This window comes from Echiichthys vipera (genome assembly GCF_963691815.1).
Source record: "Echiichthys vipera genome assembly, chromosome: 4".
In the NCBI taxonomy this organism is placed as follows: Eukaryota; Metazoa; Chordata; class Actinopteri; order Perciformes; family Trachinidae; genus Echiichthys; species Echiichthys vipera.
The window spans coordinates 8,684,365-8,706,673 of NC_139829.1; the positions used below are offsets into that span (position 1 = coordinate 8,684,365).

A 22,309-nucleotide genomic window follows, 5' to 3' on the forward strand; every position below is an offset into this window, starting at 1 on the left:
AAAAAATACTGACTTTAAATAAACCAAAAGACACATGTTGAAGCACAATGAGTCAAATTTCTCTCCTCTCCTCACACTGGAATTTGAGTTAATGTCCTTATTATTGTCAATTTAGACAATGTAACTGTGTATCACAAAATCTATATAAGATTTTTTTTTTACGATATCATTTACCCTGAAAGACAATAAATTATCCCACAGATGCGCTGCACATACACAGTTTGAAGTATAGTAAAAGTAAAAAAGCTTCACTTTAGACTAATTTCATCTTTAAAATTTAATGGCACTGTTGACTTCAGTGAAATCCTCCCTTGAATGTAGTAAACTACACTGTTGATAAAGTCTGGATAAAACTTTATGGGGCCTGAGAACAGTGTGTGTGTGTGTGTGTGTGTGTGTGTGTGTGTGTGTGTTTGTCACTCACGGGCTGCCATTGTCTCAGAGCAGTTATTGTTGTTGTTGTTGTTGTTGTCATCCAGGCTGAAGAGGGGCTGCACACAGGTGGTGGAGCCCAGGCCCTGAGTCAGGTAGGTGGCTGCTGGGTAGTAGGAATGCATGCGGTACTGAGAGGAAATGTTGTGGCTGGACAGGCGGCCGTCACCATGGGGCATCTGCTTCACAACAGACAACACAAAAACAGCCAATTTTACACAAACAAAGGACAAACAATGGCTTTAATATGCTGTATTCCATATACAACGTCCTAGTCATCAGTCAAGATCCTGTAGATTACATGTGAAGCACTGCATGGACAGTGTTTCCAAGGGACCAGGTAGCAATGTGTGGGGCAGGGCCGTACTGAGACCTTTTGAGGGGCAGGGGCTCTGACCTCTCCCCTGTAAAGGCTCTGACAACAGATATGTGAACTGCTTTTATCTGGATCATGATATGCAAATATACATGACTATATGTCTGTGGGTATAGCAAAGATATGTCTTTTTTTAACTTCAATGTTTCTTGGAACTGAATAATCATGATCCCATTTGAAGTTTATAGCGTGATGGGGCTGACATTTATGTGATTAAGACATCTATTAGGCTATACTTGTATATATTTATGTGGGACACATTAAAGCCACCCAGTCCCTTTGATCTGCAGAAATACCTTTTTATTTGACTGAAATAACTTTTTGGCACCTTGACGGAAATAACAGACCTTTTCTTTTACTTTATTATTGTGTTTGTTTGGACGATCTTTAACCAGTAACAAATATAAATAACACGAACAACGATAACAATACTGCAGCTGGACCAGAAGCCTGTTATTAAACACAGTGTAACTAGTCTGATCAGTAGGGATGTAAGGATACACTGACTCAACTTACTATTGGATTCCATTCACAATACCATTTTTTTAACAAAAAGTGATCAAATCTACAAAATATATAGGCTATTCTCTCATCTTTTCTTTTTCACATTTAAGAATGATTATTTATGAGGTATATGCAAAACAGTGCATATTTCCTTTTCTTTCTAAAAGTTAAACTGAGCATATATATTTAAATAACAAAAGCAATAACTGAATTAAAATACAAAGAAACTAAGGCTTGGCCTGTGTTCTCCCGTACACATGATGAATACCACTCTGTTAGCAGAGGCGCTGTTTACAGAAACAACCCAGATTCAGGAAATAGGAAACATTTACTAAAACTTAACAGTTTAACTGCTTATTTCTAGCTGTCTGCTCTGAGTTCATCCTCCGTCTCTCTTCACATGTACACACAAGACGAGCCTCCGTAGCGTACTGAGCTATTCTTGCAATGATTTACATAATAACTTGCTCCGCACCGCTGCCAGCATGTGTCACTAACACCGCGTAGGACAGGAAATCAGTTGATGAAGATACACAACTTCTTTCACTTCCAAAAGACAAAACTGAGTGAGAACCATCTTTGCACCGATGTCAACAAAGTCAACAGTAGATGCTATTCATTTTTAATCTCAACTTTTTTGAAACGTCACACATTTTAATCGATTTTAACTGTGTGTGTGTGTGTGTGTGTGTGTGTGTGTGTGTGTGTGTGTGTGTGTGTGTGTGTGTGTGTGTGTGTGTGTGTGTGTGTGTGTGTGTGTGTGTGTGTGTGTGTGTACGAGGATGATGGGGAGAAAGAGTGCTATGTGGAGATTTATAAACGGAACAATATTTCAAAAGCGCGTTGAAAAATAGCAAAAAAACAGGAATCAATCAGTGTTGATTGTGTAGCGCAGCGCCGCACATTGGTCTATACATGGGGAACACTGATGACCTTGTCCCCAGTTTCATTTTTGATCCCTGTTTTGCCTCTTCTTTCTTTACTTTTTGAATTATATTTGCATGTCTCTGTGTGTAGCACTTTTTAACTGTGTGATCTAAAAAGTGATACATACATAAAGTTGTACTTACTCACCTTCATCCACCAAATACTTGTTGGGTTTTGGTGGTTCTATGTTTGGGTATTTTAAGGCTTAAACTATAATAGGGCTGAAACTAAAGATTCTTTTTCTTTTTCTCAATCAATGTGTTGTTGGATTTTTTGTTGTCGTAAGCATATAAAATGTCAGCAAATGCTTTCAAAAGTCCTGTTTTTGTTTGACCAACTGTCCAGAATCCATTTACTTTTCAGTCAATCCACTAATTCACTCTGAAACAGGATATTTTATTCTCTGTTAAAGATACTTTCGAAAAGTCTTGATGTGTTTAATCACCTGCTGGTGGTGTTTGTCATATTGTCCTACAGTATGAGGTGATGATTGTGTTCATATAATCAAACACTTCTAACACTTGCCTATGTTTTTTAAACTAACTACAATTACTGCCTACACGTACGCCAAACAGTCAAGGTGTAGTTTACACCCAAACTGTCCAGACTTATACATAATATATGAAGTGAAGATTTTTAATTAATTTAATAAATGGTGTTAAGCGTATTTTTGGGCAAAACGCGGATGCTTCACACACATGTTCAACCCGGCAGCACAGAGGGATCTATATAATCAGCACAGTTTTAAGAGCAGTGTCGGGAAAATTCAGTATCCGACCAAATGTCTCCCCTTCTGTTCCTGAGTTATGACACTGAATAATGGACAGAAACATTATGATGTCACAGTGAAGTTGACCTTTAACCTTTTGGATATAAAATGCCATCACTTCATCATTTTCATCCCGACATGTGTGTGAAATTTTCTTATAATTAGTCTAGGAATTCTTGACTTGACTTGAAAAATGCATTTTGTGAGGTCGCAGTGACCTTTGACCTTCAACTGCATGAGGCATAAAAATTGTCTGTTTTAGCAGTATTCTTCTTAAATGTCTGGCTTCTTAGCTGAAAATCACGCCATCCTTGCTTCAGCTTAGACAGCATTTGAAGGTGGACAGCTGAACAAGATGAGCGACAAACACTGGAGCAAAAACATTGCACATTTTTGCTTTAAAATGTCTTTGCTTCTGGTAATTCACTGTTTGTTAAAGAAGCAGTATTTGATTCTCTCCCAGGTGAAGTCACCAACAAAATAGTACTAGTAATAATGTCCATCCATGTAGAGACTTAAACCTTTTTTACCGTTTTACATATTATCCCATGCACACTACACTCAACAACAACATGCATTTTATCATCTATAGTTAAAAAGTTCTAATAAAATATTAAACACCATTGTTCTATGGCCCCCTGCACATGTTAGACTGCACAATCGTACAAATCGCTCATCAGATATTCACAGGCAACACTTTAACAACCTTATCTGCCAGGAAGAAATATAGAGATACAATAATATATGACAGAGAATAAGTAGTGTTTGAATTCACACGTCCGTGGCTTGTTCTAAAAATGGGCTGCAACACGCAGTCCTCTGAAAACTTTAAAACGAGCTGTCTACTCAGCAGCAAGGCCGCCTCACGGAGGGTTTTCAATTTCACTTTTATGGAATTTGATTTCTGTCAGCCTGTAATATGTCACCCGTATTGTCCACACCATCAATTCTTCGACAGCTTTATAAACTGTTATTTAAGCTACACTCAGCTCTTGTATTAGGCCGTGAAAAATACAATAGAGATTGGACTTGAGTCTTGAAAATGCAATATGCTTTTGGTTTGCAGGACAAATACAGCACCAAACAAAACTGTCTAAGTGAAAGTTGCTAACAGAAAAAGCAGGTTTTGTTTTGTTGTGCTTATAGAAAGGGTTTGTGGTCAAATGCAGAACCACACTACTAAACACTAACTTGCTTAACTGTCTATTTGATGCCAAATAAATAGTTTATAAAAACCTTTCTCAGTGTATACTGGTGGAAGGAATACTATTTTAATAACTTTTGTTTGTGGCGTCACACAAACAGAAATAACCTATCTGATCCTTTGCTATGCCCCTCCCTTGAACGGCCACTGATCCAATCCTACGTTAGCAACTGTAACAGGAAGGCAGTCAAGCTTTCAAAGCATGGGAAAGGTGTGTATATGAACCTGCAGAAGGCTTCTTGAAAGCAGATGGGCTACGGACTCTGAGTTATTTTTCTCTCGTCCCGGTGATCTGAACATCAGGTTGAATTAATTGATTGATTTTATTTGACCATTAATGATATAAAATATGAAACAGCCCTCTGTGTCATACATTAGGTGATGCTCTTAAATGTGCTTTAGCTAGTGGGTTGGTTAAAGTTACCAGCCCACTGAAATATCACGTTGCCATACAACCAAACTGCAGTCTCAGTTGGGTTTCAAAAGTAATACTGAGTGACTGACTCACAGCATGCTAGTTCCCTCGCTAATGGAGTACGGCTAGAATTTTCCAATGGAGTCATAACTAAACCTTCACTTAAAATAAAACAATATATTGACTCTTCTTCACAAGAACATTGTGATTCCTGTCCTTCACGTGAATTGTCAGTACATGGGGTGCCTGATGCTTGGTGAGGATTTTAACATCTTCTTCAGTCACAATACTACACAGACAAATTAAAATATGTTGCTTCGGTCTACCTCTTTCAGTTATTTCCTTTGCAAAATCTCTCACCGATATTGTTGTAAATGCCATATACCCCAATGCGAAACCTTGACAGACCTAGCAACAGTAACCAAGGGAGGAGGGACTTGAGACGACGACCATGCTTTTTTTTTTTTTAGATTATTTATTGGGCTGTTTTCCTTAATGCGGAGGAAATGGGGAGAGACAGGGGATGACACAGGTCAGACTCAAACCCGGTGAGGACCTGTACATTGGACCCCCACTCTACCAGGTGAGCTACCAGGGGGCCTAGACTACATATTTGTCTGTTAGGATAGACCGTCTTTACCAAAATATGTATAGTTAATATATCATATATATATATATATATATATATATATATATATATTAGTATAATATATGCATAGTTCGATTGTGCAAGCAGCTTATTACAACCCTTAGGCAGCGACCTCTTGTGGCCGTAGTAATCATTGTGGTCAGGTGAAATAGTATTAAAAGTGCCAAAGTCAGAGAGACAAGACAGTTTCTTGACATTTGCAATTATATGGTTTGCAGAAGATTTAACTTAGTAGTTTATTTTCATCTGCCAGCTTCTTTCAAAACTATCACCAATCAAACTAATCTTAAGCAATTGTCATAATATAATGATCTATACTATAGGTATTGAGCTCTTCATGCTACTAAATCAAAACCCCACAAGAAAACAGTGTGGTCTTTATCAGTATTAGTCCATCTACCTCCTTCTCTTCTCTCCTGTGCACTCAGTGGTGCTTGGCTGTCATGCAGGTGGATGATGATAATATAAGGGTGGTGTAGAGCTTCCAGACAACAGATGGTGCCAGATAAGAAGACAGGCCCTCTCAGGGGAGGTAAAGAAGGCCCCCCAGGAGTCAGCAAGTGCATGTGAGGCAGCATTCTCATCATGCAGTTGCACTACATATCTATCTATTCATTTGAAAAAGCATTTAGAAACAGAGGTCCGTAGGTCTAATTTAATATTAGGCCATCTGTGAATCTGAGAGCCGACTGTAGCTTGTGCAGAACGCCTCTTAACATTTATCTTAGAGGATAAACTAAAATTTAATTCCTAAAGATGCAGATATACTGTCAGATATGCTGTTTGTGCCTTTATGACATGTGTAGAGAGGGGCTGACCAATCAACGTAGGGGAGTGCATAAATTGCACTACACACCAACAAAACAAAACAAAAAATGCTTTAACTTGGATACGGGTTCACTGTTGACTTTCCTGAATGATTTTGGTACAGTGGGTGGAACATAAGACTGAATTTCCTTTTCCTTTATTTTTTGCAAACCCACTGACTAAACAGTGGCTCACAGGCTTTTCATGGTGTAAAAACAAAGGCACCCGATCATTTTTATAAGGTCGAGAAGTAATCAAAAGAAAACAAAAGGCAATATGTTGACACCTCCATGCACACACAAACCATTGCTGAAGCACTGAAAGGAGGTCATGTTTAAATTCCATATAACAGTCTCTGAGTTTGACAGAGTATTGTATCTGAAGTGATGAACACTCACAGGGAACTGGTTATTGGATTGGCCTTTGGCTGTTTGAACACAGAAGGGAGAATGGTGGAAATAGACTCACTTTAGAGGCTTTTCCACATATGATGTTACCTGACATGTTCAACGTTGCTATAATTTACTCAAAATTTGCTCAAAATAGGGGACAATACGATTCTAGATTCTCATTCACATCCCCTTGTGACCTGAACCTATCTGGGTTTACACACACGCACAGTGGACGCACACGCATCTTAGATCGCAATAAAACAGTATGTTATCCAGACCTGAATGACAAGTGAGGTGATTGAACACAAATTTTGCTGGTGTAAATTGCCGTCATAAATAAATAATAAATAATTACATTTATTTCAATTATATATATATATATATATATATATATATATATATATATATATATAACATGTAAACAGGGTTCCTGGCTGGTATGACTGACAGAGATTGTGCTATGGGTGTGCAATATGGCAAAAATATATCATGATTTGTTTACAGTAAAATCCCGTTCACGATTTTATCACGTTTTTTTACATTGATTTTTAATTATTTTGCAAGTTACTGACCATTGCAAGTATTTCCCTATGTAAAAATATAGCCCTATATATATATATATATGTGTGTGTGTATGTATATATAACAAAGCGTTTAGGCCAAAGAACCTGCCTGAACAGATTTTAATCAGTTTGTGCAATTTTGCTCTCCTCTCTCTTTTATGAGCCAATAGGAACACTCTCTCTCTATCTGAAATGATCTGTGATTGGCCAAAGTCCCCCACCACAGGCTAGATTTTCTAGAGTCTGAAAACAGAGCCAAGAGGAGCTGCAAAAGTCTTGCTTTCTCTCAGAACACTTGAATAACAATATGATGAACATTGCCAAAAATAAACTGCCTACTTCAGGTTTAATATCTTAAAAATGATTACATGTTTAACTTTATTAGTATAATTGAATTAGTATAATTGGTATAATCCTGCACACTAAGGAGATGGATTAAAAGAACATGAGTTATTTTCACATTTTTAGCAACAGTATTCATTAATAGGCTTATATTTATACCCAAATAGGCTATTTATCATGGTTTATTGGGAGAAACCAAGCATCTATATTTAAAATTAGACATTCAGCACCGCCAGAAGCCAGAATGGAATAATCCATTGTTTCATAACCACATTTCATGCATTTTGTGGCGATTCGACTGTGAGATTGGCACTCGAATCAGGCTCCTTGGAGCAAAACGTTGAATAGTCGACTATTCAGGGTCACCCCTATAAGACAGACAGGGAATGGGGTAAGAGAGAGAGGGGGAGACATGCAGCAAGGTCGGAGTCAAAACCCGCAGCCGCTGCCCTGAGGACCTTCAGTCTCTTTATATGGGGCGTCTGCTTTAACAACTGTGCCACCAGCCGCCCTGAAATCACACTGTTTTGATGTGCACCGTTCGTTAGTATTGTGGTTGGTGTTGTTTCAAAAGATACCAGTATCGGATGCCTCTGATACCACCTTAATTGCTGGATCAGGAGTAAGCAAGTCTACAAACCAATCTCATATCTCGTAATTTAGTCCATAACAAAAGTAGTTTCACTTGGATAAAACATAAGTTTTTGTGGAAATCAATTCTTCCGCTCTAAAACAGTAACATACACAGCAAATTTCCACAACATAACAGCCTGTTCAACTACCCTCTTCCACAAACTAAAATGTTACCATGTGAGTGTTAATATGATCCTGAACGTAACTTTTTCCACCCATTCAGATGACAATGTTATCCATTTTTGAGGAGGATATTTTATTATTTCTCTATTTTCCATGAAAAACTGTTATCCAGGTTCCTGGTTTCCTTCAGATGTTATAATTTTACAGGACGAGGGAAAAAGAGCAGCATCTTCAGAAACTAACTCAATGAAGAGAAATTGAATGAGAAAAGACGTCACAGCTCTCTGGATGGTGCAGAAAGACTACAGCGATGAGTGCTTCAACAGTAAATATGGAGACAAATCAAAATTGAGTTACTCAAGGATAATCACTTTAGTTGGGGATGCAAAAATTGCAGTTAAGCCCATTCAATTGTGGAGGTTTAGGACAGGTGAAGGAAACGTATGATAATTATTCAAATTCAGATTAAAAATAAAGAAAAATCCCATCATTTTATGACTGTGGCACTATTGAAATCATCTTCAAATAATCATCTCTTCATGCAAATACAAAAAAAAAGTAGTCCCTGAATTTGAATAACCGTAGCACCTAGCCCTCTCAACCTGACAACTTAAAAATATCATAAATCACAAAGGAGGATGGCTAAATTATGCTAAAGAGTGCTAACTGATTAGCATTAATGTGCTCACTTTCTCCTTCGCGCGCTGAGGCATAGCGGTTTGTTCCTCTCCCGACAGACAATACCATTAACCTTTGCAATTCAGGCTCGGCTGTGCCCTGCCAGGTTAGCGGAGGCAGTGACCCCAAAACTCGATGTTGCTACTGGGGGAACAGAGAGGGCAGAGCAGGGGGTGGACAAATGCTGTTTATAAAAAAAACAAACCACCTCATCTGAGATCACTGGAGAGTTATAGATCCAATTTGCTTCACGCACAAGCTCATCTCATTTGACACAATAGAGATACATTCAAGCATAAATCAGTGTGAATATGCAGACGGGTGAATGAAGGACTGAGTGTGTGTGTGTGTGTGTGTGTGTGTGTGTGTGTGTGTGTGTGTGTGTGTGTGTGTGTGTGTGTGTGTGTGTGTGTGTGTGTGTGTGTGTGTGTTGGTGAGATGTTAGGTACTATCTCTCCAATGTGTCCTACGTTATATGGTAAGTACAGACATTAAAGCAGACACTCTCATCCATCTCGAAGGAAAACAGAGAAATAAAAAGTTAATATCAATCACTATCAGACGCAAAGAAAATATACTTCTATTGTCCACAAGGCTGCCTACACCTGCATCAGCTACTACTTAATATACAGTATATATGCTTTCTTTTTGTTTTCTGTAAGTCTGTTATTTTGTATACCAGGACATATGACTTTTAATACTGCTAAAAGGATTCAGGATCAATTCATTAACCAAGAAAATGAATACATTTTGATAATCAATCATTAATCTGGCAGAAATTGTCAATATTTGCTGGCTCCACCTTCTCAAATGTGCTGATTTATATTTTAAGAAACAGTTTTGATCCTTGGAACTTGTGATGGGTAAGCGATACATAAATGAATCCTAAAATATCACTGATTGATAATTAATTAATTGATTAATTAATAATAATTGTTAGTTGCAACCCTAGCTATGTTCAAATCATCTTTTATTTTGGAGGGGCATTTATGACCTCCGTTGACAGCAGCAGAGACAGACAGGAAACATGGAGAGAGAGTGCAACTAAGATATCGAGCCTGAATCAAGTCAGTAATGTTTCCTTTATGGTATGTTTTTAGACCTCTGGGTGACTTGGATGACAGTCAGCTTTGTCAAGTTCACTTCAGCTTACGGCTAGGTGTGTTTGAAAGGGGGTATTTAATTAACTGAGTACTCGTCTTACTAACAGTTATAACTTTTAGCACAACTTCCTCACAACATTTATGAGGAAATAAATACATATCATAAGCATTTTTTAAGTACTTGAGAGTAAAAATAATGATTCTCCAGTTATGGGGAAGGGTTGCTATGACACATTTGTTTGTTTTTAATAGAAGATGATTGGGTAAAGTATTGAAATATTGATAAGACTGATATTAATGTCGTTAACTGACAAATTAAAAAAATAAATGTGCAGCCCTAAATTGAAGCCAAAACATCTGGATCGCCCCCTGGTGGCTGGCTGCATATAACAGTATAGGTTATATGTCCACTGCTTCAATGTTAGTGAATGGGACATGAGCCAAACTAAAAAAATCAGTACATGTTAAATATATGTTTCTCAAAGATGACTTACTGTATGTCAGTGTAGGTAGTTCTTATCATGCTGATGTTTGTTCAAGTGTTCATTTTTCTGATATGTTTTATTTGAATCAGTCATTTGATGCTGTAAAAACAGGGTCAAACATCATGATTGACAGCTGTAATTGATTCGTGATTGGTCGGGCAGGTACTGTACCTCAGAAGAGATTTATTGCCTCATAATGGTCTGCTTCCATCATGATAACAATAAACTTATACTGAAATTAAAAAGATCCCTAGCAGGTTAAAAACAAATGCATTAATGTAATATACTGACAGTTTAGCCCTATCCCAGGTCAACTTTGAGGTAACAGGAGAATATAAATTAGATTATGATTAAGATTAAGATTAAGGCATACAAATTTCCCCTGCTGTACTCACCCAGCGGTTTAAAACAGTGTTACAAAAGCCATCCCATAAGATAAGTTAAACAGACATCGCAGGTAACCAACACCTGCATGTGAAATACCTATGAGAAGTAGAGTTTGACTTCATTATTACTGATAAACAGCAGACTGGTTATTGATACTCACCTGGTATTGTTGGTAGTTGTAGAGGTTGCTGTAGTACGTGGGGTAGCGCGAAGGCTGGTAGAAGTTGTAATAGGACGTGTCCAGAAGCAGGTCAGACGACCCCTCAGCATGAGCCCGGGCACCTGCTGACAGGCTGGGGGGTGATGCTGAACGACTCCCTGGACACACACACACATACACACACACACACAAACACATTCATATACTTATTGTAGTTAGTATAATGTGGCCCTAACCAATATGGGTTTTTTTAAGCCCAATACTGATTTTATAGAAGAAAAAATCACAGATTACCAAGATGGCAGCCATAAACTGATGGGATGTGGATAGGTACTATGACGGCTGCTTTCTTGGAAAAAATAACTCTATTAAAGAATATTTAACACCATCATACAATGTTTTAAACTGTCAACACTGAGAAAATAAAGAATAAATTAAATAAATTAAATAGCTAAATAGTATTTTATGTTTAGTATCAGTCAAATGCTGACCATTTAAATAACAAATACATAAATAAAATAAATAGCTATATAAAACCATTTCTAAAAAATCAAGCTTCATTTTCTGCATTATGTTCTGTAAAAAAGGTTTTCATGTCTCCACATATCAGAAAACATATACGCCCATACCAAACCGATAGATAAGAAAGATAATAAGTAAATTTGTAAAACAAACCCTGTTTTTATGAACGAATTCATCCAACAGCAGAGCTCAAGCACACTTTGAGTCTCTGCTAACGATGAAAACTATTCAGTTAACAATAAAAATGATCTACAGTAATCAGATCTATTCAACTTATACATATCTAGGCCTGCAGTATGTCTTTAAATCAATCATTTAACAGGAAAAGACGACTTGAACTTGACATGATGTTTCTTATCTCTCCATAGTTCAGATTGCTATCAACAGCACCATCTGCAGGTGACAGCCGTTTTTGACATCAAATTACCAGACCTAACACAACATACCATCACATTAGAAGAATGTGTTGCCCTGTCAGCTTGAATATGATCGTTGTCGTCATCATCATTACTCATTATCTGTTGTTCTTTCCTTATCAACAAGGCCACATTCTTCCCAGGCAGACCCTGATCTTTCGGCCGTACACAATGAAGACACTGTGCACCACTGAAGCCGAAGATTAAGACATTTGTCGTCCCTGTTCTAACTCTTGTCATCAGTGAATCATATCGTGCTGGACTCCTTTTTCTACCTCAGTCTTTCCTCTCTGTTGCAAAGCCAGAAACACAAAGTTCACTCTCACAGAAACACAAAAGAGGAAGAAACAAGCAACCTTGAGTCATATCAGTTCGACAAACGATACGATATCTGTGTCTGCCTCCACATACATCAAAGTTGCCCTTGAGTAATAGGAGTAAAACTCCTTTTTTTTCCTTGTGCAAAACATAATTTGCACGTGTTATTTGGGAAGATGTGGCTTTAAATTGAGTTACCCATTTAAAGTGACTGAACTCATGCTGGGAAACCAAAATCAACTTTAAGTTTCCCATGAAAATGTCTCTTGTTGGTGGTGGTGCAGAGTGGACTTTTACAGGTTTTATTGTGGACTTAATTAATTCTTTTTCAACCTGAAACTGACACTTTAAAAGGGATTTACAAATGTAAATATAACTCAGACCATAACAGAACAGAACAGAATATGTCAGCTAGAAAAGGTAAGAGGGCATCCTTACGGTATAACTCATTTGTCTGACTAGAAGAAACTCTAAATTTCAAAATAGATAAAGAATGGGATTTGTTTTCGCAGTGTTTGCAGTTTCTGTCAACTGTCAAAATTAAAAAATCTAAATATATATGTAAGAGTCATGACCAAGATAAAGATGAGGTGTATCCAGAAGCTGCTAACCAGGTTTTCCCAAGGAGACTGATAAAGGACAACATTTATCAGATCACGTTCTATGAAAGGCATTGTAATATACCTCACCTGTGACAGAAGTAGAGGTACTGGCGGGTGTTGACCGTCCCTCCACAGAGAACAGGCAGTCTGCTCCTGCTTCATTTTTCACCATCACCTCAGGGCCGGTCAAAGCAACAGGACTACAAATCCCAAGCTCCTCCTCCTGAGCCTGCTGCCTTCTCAGGGCGACCTGTGGGGGAGGAAAAGAAATAGAAAACATAACATTACCCTTATCTAATGACTGCATCATTAGCAGATACGGAATCTGCTCAGCAAAGATAATGCTGTAAAATAATAATAGTAAAATAATACATCATTAGTACATTAGATTAGTACAGAAGATTATGTGTCTAATTCTTTATGTTGTTTATTGTTTTCTTATTTATAAAACAAAGCAGTGTGTGTATGAACTGGATAGGGCTGATGCCATATTTGTGTCATGTTATGGCCGTGTCTACAAACAAATGTGAATGAAAATAAATGAATTAATTAATAGAAAATAAAATATAATAAGTTAGATAAGTTATGAAACACTTAAACGTAGCCATACCAATTCAAGACATCAATATACAGATTCTGCTTTATTCGCACTCCCAATGTACAGCTTACCAAGTACTAAATGCAGGGCTCCTGTACCTTTTCCAAAGCCAAATTCAAGCAATTGTCAAGCATTTCAAGGTGCATTTTCATGCTTTACCTTACAGCTGTGCTCTACATCATATGTGTATACAGAACAATGCTCAGTATGTAGTATACTTATTATTGCACTTGTTCGTCACATTAAATTAGATGTTATTTTCCTATAAACAACCAAAGTTATGTTTTGAGACAGGTTTCTACAGAAATACCACAAATGAAAGGAAAAACTAACTCAGAAATATAATCACCAACAGTTTTGATACTCTTTTAATCATCAAAAGTCATTTTTCATGCAAAAAGGTCAGAATAGGCGGGTTTTAGTCTCTCAAATATGGGGATCTTGTTTTCTGTGTTTGATCATATATGCCATCCCATATAACATAAGTGTCAAGCAGTTTCGAGCGCTTTATTTGAAATCCAAGCACTTTCCAAACCTTGTAAACGCCACACTAAAATCCAAGTGTTTTAAAAGGATTTCCAGCACCCCTATGATCACGGTGTCTGTTTGCTACATGCCATGGTTTTGAAATGTAGGCTATAATTAGGCCTAGTCTTACAACTTAAATGTTACTTCAAGTTACAAAAGACAGTGTTACAAAGTAAATTAACATCAAATATGTAAAAAAGTAGCTGTTCTGTATGCTGTAGCCTACCTACTGTATTAATATATCTGCTGTAACTAAGCAACAAGTGTAACAATATTACTCATAAAACCTCCCTGAAAACACTAACGGTTTCTAGGCTCGCTGTGTAACTGGTGTGTAACTGCTAAGCTAACATAATTTGATGTTATTAAACAAATAAAATTTGTAGCCACAGAGGTATAAAGTATACAAAAGTATACACTTAACATTTTCTAAACAATTACATGTGTTTTTTTTCTGTTTCACATTGTTAAAAACACTGTTTTTGACGCCAAATCTTGATATTTTAATATAACCGTTATTTTAAACTTTGCTCAAGCTAACGTTCGGCGCGCGCTAGCTAACCATTAAAAGAGAAATAAAGTAAATGTACCTGCGCGGCCATTACTCGTTGTCGCTCCGCTATCAGTTTGCACTTCGGGCAGTTGCAATCCCTCCAACTGCAAAAACGTTTATGGCCCTTTAATGGCGAGACAAACCCGTGATTGCGGCAGCGGGAACACTTCGGCATCCTTGGTTGTTTCTGGCCTTTGGATGGGGAAAGAGGTGCGGTGCACTCCGGCACCTGCTTGCTCTGCTTGTCCTTACTCATGATAAAACAGCAACAATTAAATGGTGTTAACTGCTAAACGAAGCGCGGAACGGCAACATTCAGATACAAGCTGCAAGAGTTTGAGTTGGACCCGGCTGGTTACGGTCCTGTAAGTGGCGTCTGGTCCCAGACTGGAGGGGTTTTAAGGTCACTGTCTCCCTCCCCGCCCTGCTGCTGTGAGAGGGAGGAAACTGGACTTGAAGTATGACTGGAAACCGGGGGGCGAGCTGGCAAGACACTGGCATCATCACTCCGCTGCACTCACTATGTTTTTCACTCTTCAAACATTAGTAGGAATATGATCATAAAAAGCCCATTGTTCAGTGGAAGAAGTAGCTCCTACTCCTAAGTAGAACTGGCACCATGTAGAATACTTACAGTATCTGAGCACATATACTCAAGTACTGTACTTAAGTACAGTTTTGAGGCACTACATTTCAGAGGAAACATTGAACTTTTTACTCCACTACATTCATTTGTCAACTGCAGTTAGGCGACTAGTTACTTTACAGATTCAGATTATTAATACAAAATATTATCAACAAATAAAACAGGGTATGTTGTTAAAAAATAAGCTACACAGCAGAATATGAAGTCATTAAAATTATCCCCACCTTTATCAATTGCAACATTGGATATTCACATTCATCTAATATAATCCAATTCTGAAAATTCTGCATTAGTACTTTTACTTTTTGCGTTTTAAGAACATTTTTATGCGCATACTATTGATGCAATAATGCCAACATCCCTTTAATGTTGCATCTTTTTTTAATACTTCATTAATATACATTTATTTTAAATTAATATTAATATTAATTAAATATCTAGTTTCTTTACATCACTGCAAGGATCATTGAACATGTTGTTCTTAACCCCACGTCAGAAGAAAGAGGAGAAGAAGAAGAAGAAGAAGAAAAAGAAGGAGAAGAAGGAGAAGAAGAAAAAGGAGAAGAAGAAGAAGAAGAAAAGGAGAAGGAGAAGAAGAAGAAGAAGAAGAAGAAGAAAAAGAGGAGGGAGGAGAAGGAGAAGGAGAAGAATCATCTTTATTGCCAAGTATGTAAAAGATAACATACCAGGAATTTGACCTGGTAACTTTGTGCATAGTGGATACAGATATACAAATATACACATAAAAACACAGATAGACTACACATAATTTAGCACAATCAACTAAATAATAAAAGACATTAAAAGGGTATAGATATAGAATATAAAAATAAAATGTGCAGGTGATGGCATTTATGTAACGCACCACAAGTTTGTGAACATGCGTTAATATAATGTGTAATGGCCGGGGGTAGCGTGGTGGGGGGACTCGGAGCAGTGAGAGGTAGAGCGCGTGTCAATGGGGCGACCCGGGGAGACCCGGGGAGTGTTTTAAAGAGTCTACGTCGTGGTGGGAGGGGTCTCCCATGATCCTCTCGGCTCGCCTCAGTGTCCTGGAGACGTGCAGGTCCTGGAGGGACGGCAGGTTGCAGCCGATCACCTTTTTGGCACAGCGGAAGATAAGCTGCAGTCTGTTTTTGTTGTGATGATGGACTCAATGATGGAGGTGTAGAAGTGCACCATCATTGCCTTTGGCATTTCTTCAGCTGCCGTTTGAAGTACATCCTCTGCTGAGCCTTTTTGGTGATGCAGCTGATCCCGCTCCCACTTGAGTTCCTGACTGATGACTGTTCCCAGGAAGCAGAAGAACTCCACAGTGTCCACTGGGGAGTCACACAGGGTGATGGGGGAGGGTGGGGCTGCCTTCCTTCTGAAGTCCACAACCATCTCCACTGTCTTTAGAGCATTGAGCTCTAGGTTATTTTGTCCACACCAAGTCACCAGGAGGTCAATCTCCCACCTGTAGGCAGTCTCATCTCCATCAGAGATCAGTCCAATGAGGGTGGTGTCATCAGCAAACTTCAGGAGCTTGACAGACTGGTGACTGAAGATACAGCTGTTGCTGTACAGGGAGAAAATAAGTGGAGAAAGTACACAGCCTTGAGGGGAACCAGTGATGATGGTCAGGCAGTTGGAGATGTGCTTCCCCAGCTTCACGTGCTGCGTCCAGTCAGACAGGAAGTCAGTGATCCACCTGCAGGTGGAGTTGGGCACACGCAGCTGGGAGAGCTTGTCCTATAGCAGGGTTTGGATTATGGTGTTAGAGGCTGAGCTGAAATCCACAAACAGTATCCTGGCGTAGGTTCCTGCTGAGTCCAGGTGCTGGAGGAATAAGTGGAGGGCCATGTTTACAGCATCGTCCACAGACCTGTTGGCTCTGTAGGTGAACCGCAGGGGGTCCAGGAGTGGGTCTGTGATGGGTTTAAGGTGGGACAGGACAAGTCGCTCAAAGATTTTCATGACCACAGAGGTCAAGGAGACGAGTCTGTAGTCACTGAGTTCTGTGGGCCTTGTTTTTTGGGGATGGGGATGATGGTGGAGGATTTGAAGCAGGCTGGTACATGGCATGTCTCCAGCGAGGTGTTAAAAATGTCTGTGAACACTGAAGACAGCTGATCAGTACAGAGCTTCAGGGTAGAGGGGGAGACAGAGTCTGGTCAGACTGCTTTTCTGGGATTCGGCCTCCTGAAGAGTCTGTTGATGTCTCTCTCCAAGATGGAGAGTGAGGAAGGGGGTTGGGGGGGGGGGGCTGCCCAGGGGCTGATGGCTGGAGATACAGGGGATGGTGTCAGACCTGCATAGTACTGATATGTGAATGTATGGGCCACCGTACTGTCATACCTGAGATCTCATGTTCACGCTTCTGCAAAATAGGGCGACAGTTCTATGATAATAACCTACACGAGAGTCACATTTCATGCCTCCGCACATGACATGGTGTCAGAAGTGACTGATTTACCTACTGACAAGTGAAAATAGCAAAGTTAGGACCTCCAGAAAAATTTGACTTTAACTGTCCAGCTGAGTGGCCGATGTGGCGCCAACGCTTTTGATTGCTATCAAGTGGCAACGAAACTAGGCTATCTACGAGCCTATTGTGTTTGAACAGAGTGTAACCGTTGAAGACGATGATGATAAAAGTAAGCCCTAAAAACAATTATGACATGGTTATAGAAAAGTTTTGCGGGCATGCTTTCATGCTTTCATGCTGGTGAGCCTGTGGAAGCTTTTACCAGATGCCTGTATGAGCTAGCACAGTACTGTGAGTTTGGAGGGAACAAAGACGAACAAATTAGGGATAGGATTGTGATTGGCATCTCCAACTCTCCGAAGTTTGAGAAAAGCTACAGTTGGAGCCAGGACTGTCGCTTGAGAAAGCTATTCAAATAACTCTTCAAAGTGAACAAATAAAACAGCAAAACGTGAGCATGCGTGCTGACCGTGCAGTGGATTCTATGAGACAGGGAGGTTGGCAATCCAATGGAAGAAATGAGGCGAAGGAAATACCGCAGTGGCAGAAAAGGGCCGACAGGGATGAGTCAAAGCAGTTTTTCTGTTCATGTTGCAACAGCCAGCATGGGAATGCACGCCCCTGCCCAGCTAAAAATAAGAGATGCAGAAAATGCAACAAATTGGGATACTTTAAGACTGTCTGTCAAAGTAAAACACTAAAAAAGGTCAATGTCACGTCTGACTGGATGGAGTACAGTGACGATGCATTTTTCGTTGGTGCTGTAATGGCGTGATTGAGCAGCCTGACTCCGAAAATGAGGGGCTTGTGGAGTTGTATGTAAATGGCAGTCCTGACGAGGACGCGTTTTCCCGTGACCATCGTAACTATCGTTTTTGCCGAACATACACACAGAGCCTGAAAACGGCCTGTTCTGTAACCAGGTTGCAGAGTGAGAAAATTTGAGAACGCCCCCCATGGTGTTGTCGTCTGGAGGATTTGGTGATAAAGTCTCCGCTGTTTGTATTATGATTCTACACAATAGCGTCTCCCCGTCTCTTCTTCTCCTTGTTGGTGTATTTCTGTGGCAGTTATAGCGGCACATCCAGGCCTTGCATGTATATTACAGCATTTTTAGCCGCTTCACTGGTTTCTTGTGGACGCAGATATTTCTTGAGCCAAGTCTATGTGGACGGAAAACCTTTTAAGAACCACAGATAAAAAAAAGGTTGTTTTCGATCGTGTGGATGTAGCCTAAAATAGACACTGTTGCAGATATCACTGTAATGTCTCAGCCCACGATTGTTCATGACTGGGCCAAAACCACTCATTACCAGCCCAGGATGTGAAGATGTGTGGGCAGATATCTTGCCACAAGTCCATGCAAGGGACAGCGTTACAAGTACTGGGTGACTGTTATAAAGGGGCCGTACTCGCATAAGCTACTGGGACTTAGCATTGCTGAGAGAATGGGCCTGGTGATGAGAGTTAATGCCATTGCAACAGATTTGCTAAATGATGTGTTTGGGGGACATCTGCCTGTTCAAGTGTGACCCAGTGAAGATCGAATCGAAGCCTGATGCATAGCCCTACACCCTGACGCCGCGTCACATCCTGTTTCCTCTTCTGCCAAAAACTGAAGCCGAATTAGGACGGCTGTTGTCTCTGGACATAATCGAGGAGGTCAGGGACCCCACTGATCGGTGCGCCCCGATGGTCCCTGTTGAAAAGAGAAAAAAAAGACCAAGTAAGGGTGTGCATAGACCTAAAACACCTGAACAGGGTAGTGAAGAGCAAGAGGTAAATTTTGCCCACCCTTGAAGACATAGCTCACGGAGCAAAAATATTCTCCACTCTTGAAGCTTCATACGGATTTTGGCAAATCCCGTTGGAGGAGAATAGTCGCAAGCTGACTACATTTATTACTCCCATCAGCAGGTTCTGTTTCCGTAGGCTCACATTCGGGATAACGTCAGCCCCAGAAATTTTTCAAAGATAGATGTTCACTCTGCTTAAGGACCACGGTTGTTGTAGTGATGGACGACATTCTGGTGTATCGTGCCATGGCCGAGGAGCATGACTGTGGTCTGAATGCAGTTTTAAAGATATCCTCAAAGACAGTAGACTGTAACTGAACAGAGCCAAATGCCACTTTGGCAAATCAGAGATTTAGTACTTTGGCCACCTCATCTGTGCGGCTGGCCTGAGGCCGGACCCCAGTAAGGTGAAGGCAGTTATCCAAATGGCCAGTCCAACAAACGTCAAAGAACATTCCAGGAAAACTCTCCAGGCAGCCCTTGTCTGAGGTGATTGATGGGGTAGTGCTATATCAGGATATGCTTGTCATCCCTGCTGCACTGCGATCTGCCATACTGGAGCGGATTCATGAAGGCCACCAGGGCCTGAACAGGTGCCATGCGCAAGCAAGGATACCAGTGTGGTGGCCACGCGTCAGTAATGAGATAACACAGAAAGTCTCAGCATTCTGATTCTGCATCGAAAACAGACCCACTCAGCGACGTGAGCCACTACTCACCACGCCTCTACCATAGGCGTCATTCGCATCATTCACGTTTGGTCTGAACCCACCTCTAGGGTAAAATGTGGCCACTCAGAAAGTTTCAGGCTACGCCCAATCAAATGAACGCTCACTCGCTGTGTTTCCATTACAAAAATAAGGCAGAGAGGGATTTACAAGACTCCGGAGGTAACGTACCACCCTGAATGGTTTCGATCCCTGGTCATCAGCTCGTCAGTGTTATCGCCGCTCTTCCTGAAAGTGAAAATGTAGGAATAGTTGTAGTTTGATTTAAGGTGGCCCGTATGATTCACAGCGTCAACTTATGTACAAGGACCATGAAAGAAAACACTATACCTTAAAGATTCAAGGCGCTGTTGTCGGCAGACTGGCTGTCACCCCGCTGCACTATGTGTGTGTGTGTGTGTGTGTGTGTGTGTGTGTGTTTGTGTTTGTGTTTGTGTTTGTGTTTGTGTGTGTGTGTGTGTGTGTGTGTGTGTGTGTGTGTGTGTGTGTGTGTGTGTGTGTGTGTGTGTGTGTGTGTGTGTGTGTGTGTGTGTGTGTGTGTGTGTGTATACGAAAGAGAGAGAGAGAGAGAGAGAGAGAGGAAGCTTGCTGCAAAGGGCCGCAGGTCGGATATTCAATCCGGAATACGTGCACAGATCGTTTTCTGCAATGCGTTCTTTTATACCACTGGATAAAAGTATCTACTCTGATTTGGCGTGTTGTTGTGCCGTCTGTACTACCATACCTCACATCCCGCTGAGAGTTACATGCAATCAGCTACCGGGCTTCTCTTAGGGGTTTGAGTGGCCGTTTTTTGGCCCTGCTCTCCCGCATATGAAAAAAGTCGCTCAAACAGCCGCTCGAGCGACTCACATGCAAATCAGGGGCATTTCGGCGAGATAGACCCGCCTCATTCTGGGTATTTGAGTCGAATGTAAACGCACCTTGAGTACATGTCCTTAGCATCTCTCACTGCTTTGCTAAACCTGTATTTAGACCCTTTGAACCGTTCTTTGTCCCCACTCCTGAACGCTTCTTCCTTTTCCAACCTTAGCTGACTGAGTTCTGCTGACAACCAGGGTTTGTTGACGTTGACCCTCTTCGTCCTCCAGATATCAGCTAAAATGTGATCAAAAATTTGAAATTTGACAGCATCCAAGTCATTTAACTATTATAATTATTTTGTGATTTATACCTTTAGATTTGATAAACTAATCCTGGCATCACACCATCTTGACTATTTTCAGGAAGGCAACTTGTAACAATTTCCTCAAGAGCATGCGCACACAAATGTCAAACTTTATATTTATAAATCTTGCAGAGTGTCATCCAAACATTTAGTGTTAAATGGTTCATTGTGAGTTAAACTGGTTGTAAAAAACTTGCTAGTTTTCTTGCAGACTGAGGACTACCCTGATTATTATAAAAGCTAACTTGATCTCAGCATCCTACTAAAATATATCTACTCGCTCTTTTTTAATGATAGCTACATGGAGAATTGATACTCTCTTATTAATCTACTGGCTTGACTGCGCTGAAACTGAATTAACCTCCATTCTGGTCACTCAGTCAAGTGGATTTATAGGCAGGGAGGGAAGCGAGTTGAAAAACACAAAGGCACCCAATTAACAGCAATGCAGCCAAACGTAGAGGGATGAAAAGTTACCAATTAAAAAGCAGGCCTTTACACAGCGTGAATAAATAACTGCTACACTTCATTGGCTGAGGTCCAACGCTGAGTTTAATTGTCTCTATGGCATATGGTTATAATGATGGATTATAACACAGTAATAAAGTCTGTGATTTAACACATTTAACCTTTCTATTAGTATGACTGCTCTCTGGGCCACCCAGTAACAGGCTAGTGAAACAGCAGCATGGTCAATGTACCAAATTAAAACACGAGGTTGTTCTTTCAGCAACAAGCTGACATTTAATGACATTATGACGAATATACAAACAAAACATTTACACGCAGTGTAATGTATCATTCTACCAGGCAATACTGGCTCACACCACCCAAGGGAGCCACTGAGTTGGAAATCATTAGCTGGATTGAGAGAGCCAGAGGTCAAAGCCACACCAGTGGTATCAATTTCATAATATCCAGTAGTAAATAAACTATGTAAACTGACTTTAATAATAAAGGTTAAAATAAATTTGATATATATACTGTTTTATATTTCTGTTTGTACAAATATATT

General features: G+C 40.0%; 1 protein-coding gene across 1 annotated transcript in view; it reads right to left on the bottom strand.

The window, feature by feature from the left end:
* dmrt1 (doublesex and mab-3 related transcription factor 1) overlaps nucleotides 1-14,742 on the bottom strand; it is a gene marked incomplete at both ends in the record, with an annotated part of 28,697 nt that extends 13,955 nt beyond the window's left edge. The window contains 4 exons of the mRNA XM_083912163.1: nucleotides 425-614; nucleotides 10,950-11,107; nucleotides 12,895-13,057; nucleotides 14,524-14,742. Of these exons, the coding sequence (XP_083768289.1) occupies nucleotides 425-614; nucleotides 10,950-11,107; nucleotides 12,895-13,057; nucleotides 14,524-14,742 (730 nt within the window). The remainder of the gene's footprint in view (nucleotides 1-424; nucleotides 615-10,949; nucleotides 11,108-12,894; nucleotides 13,058-14,523) is intronic.
* Nucleotides 14,743-22,309: the final 7,567 nt, after the last annotated feature.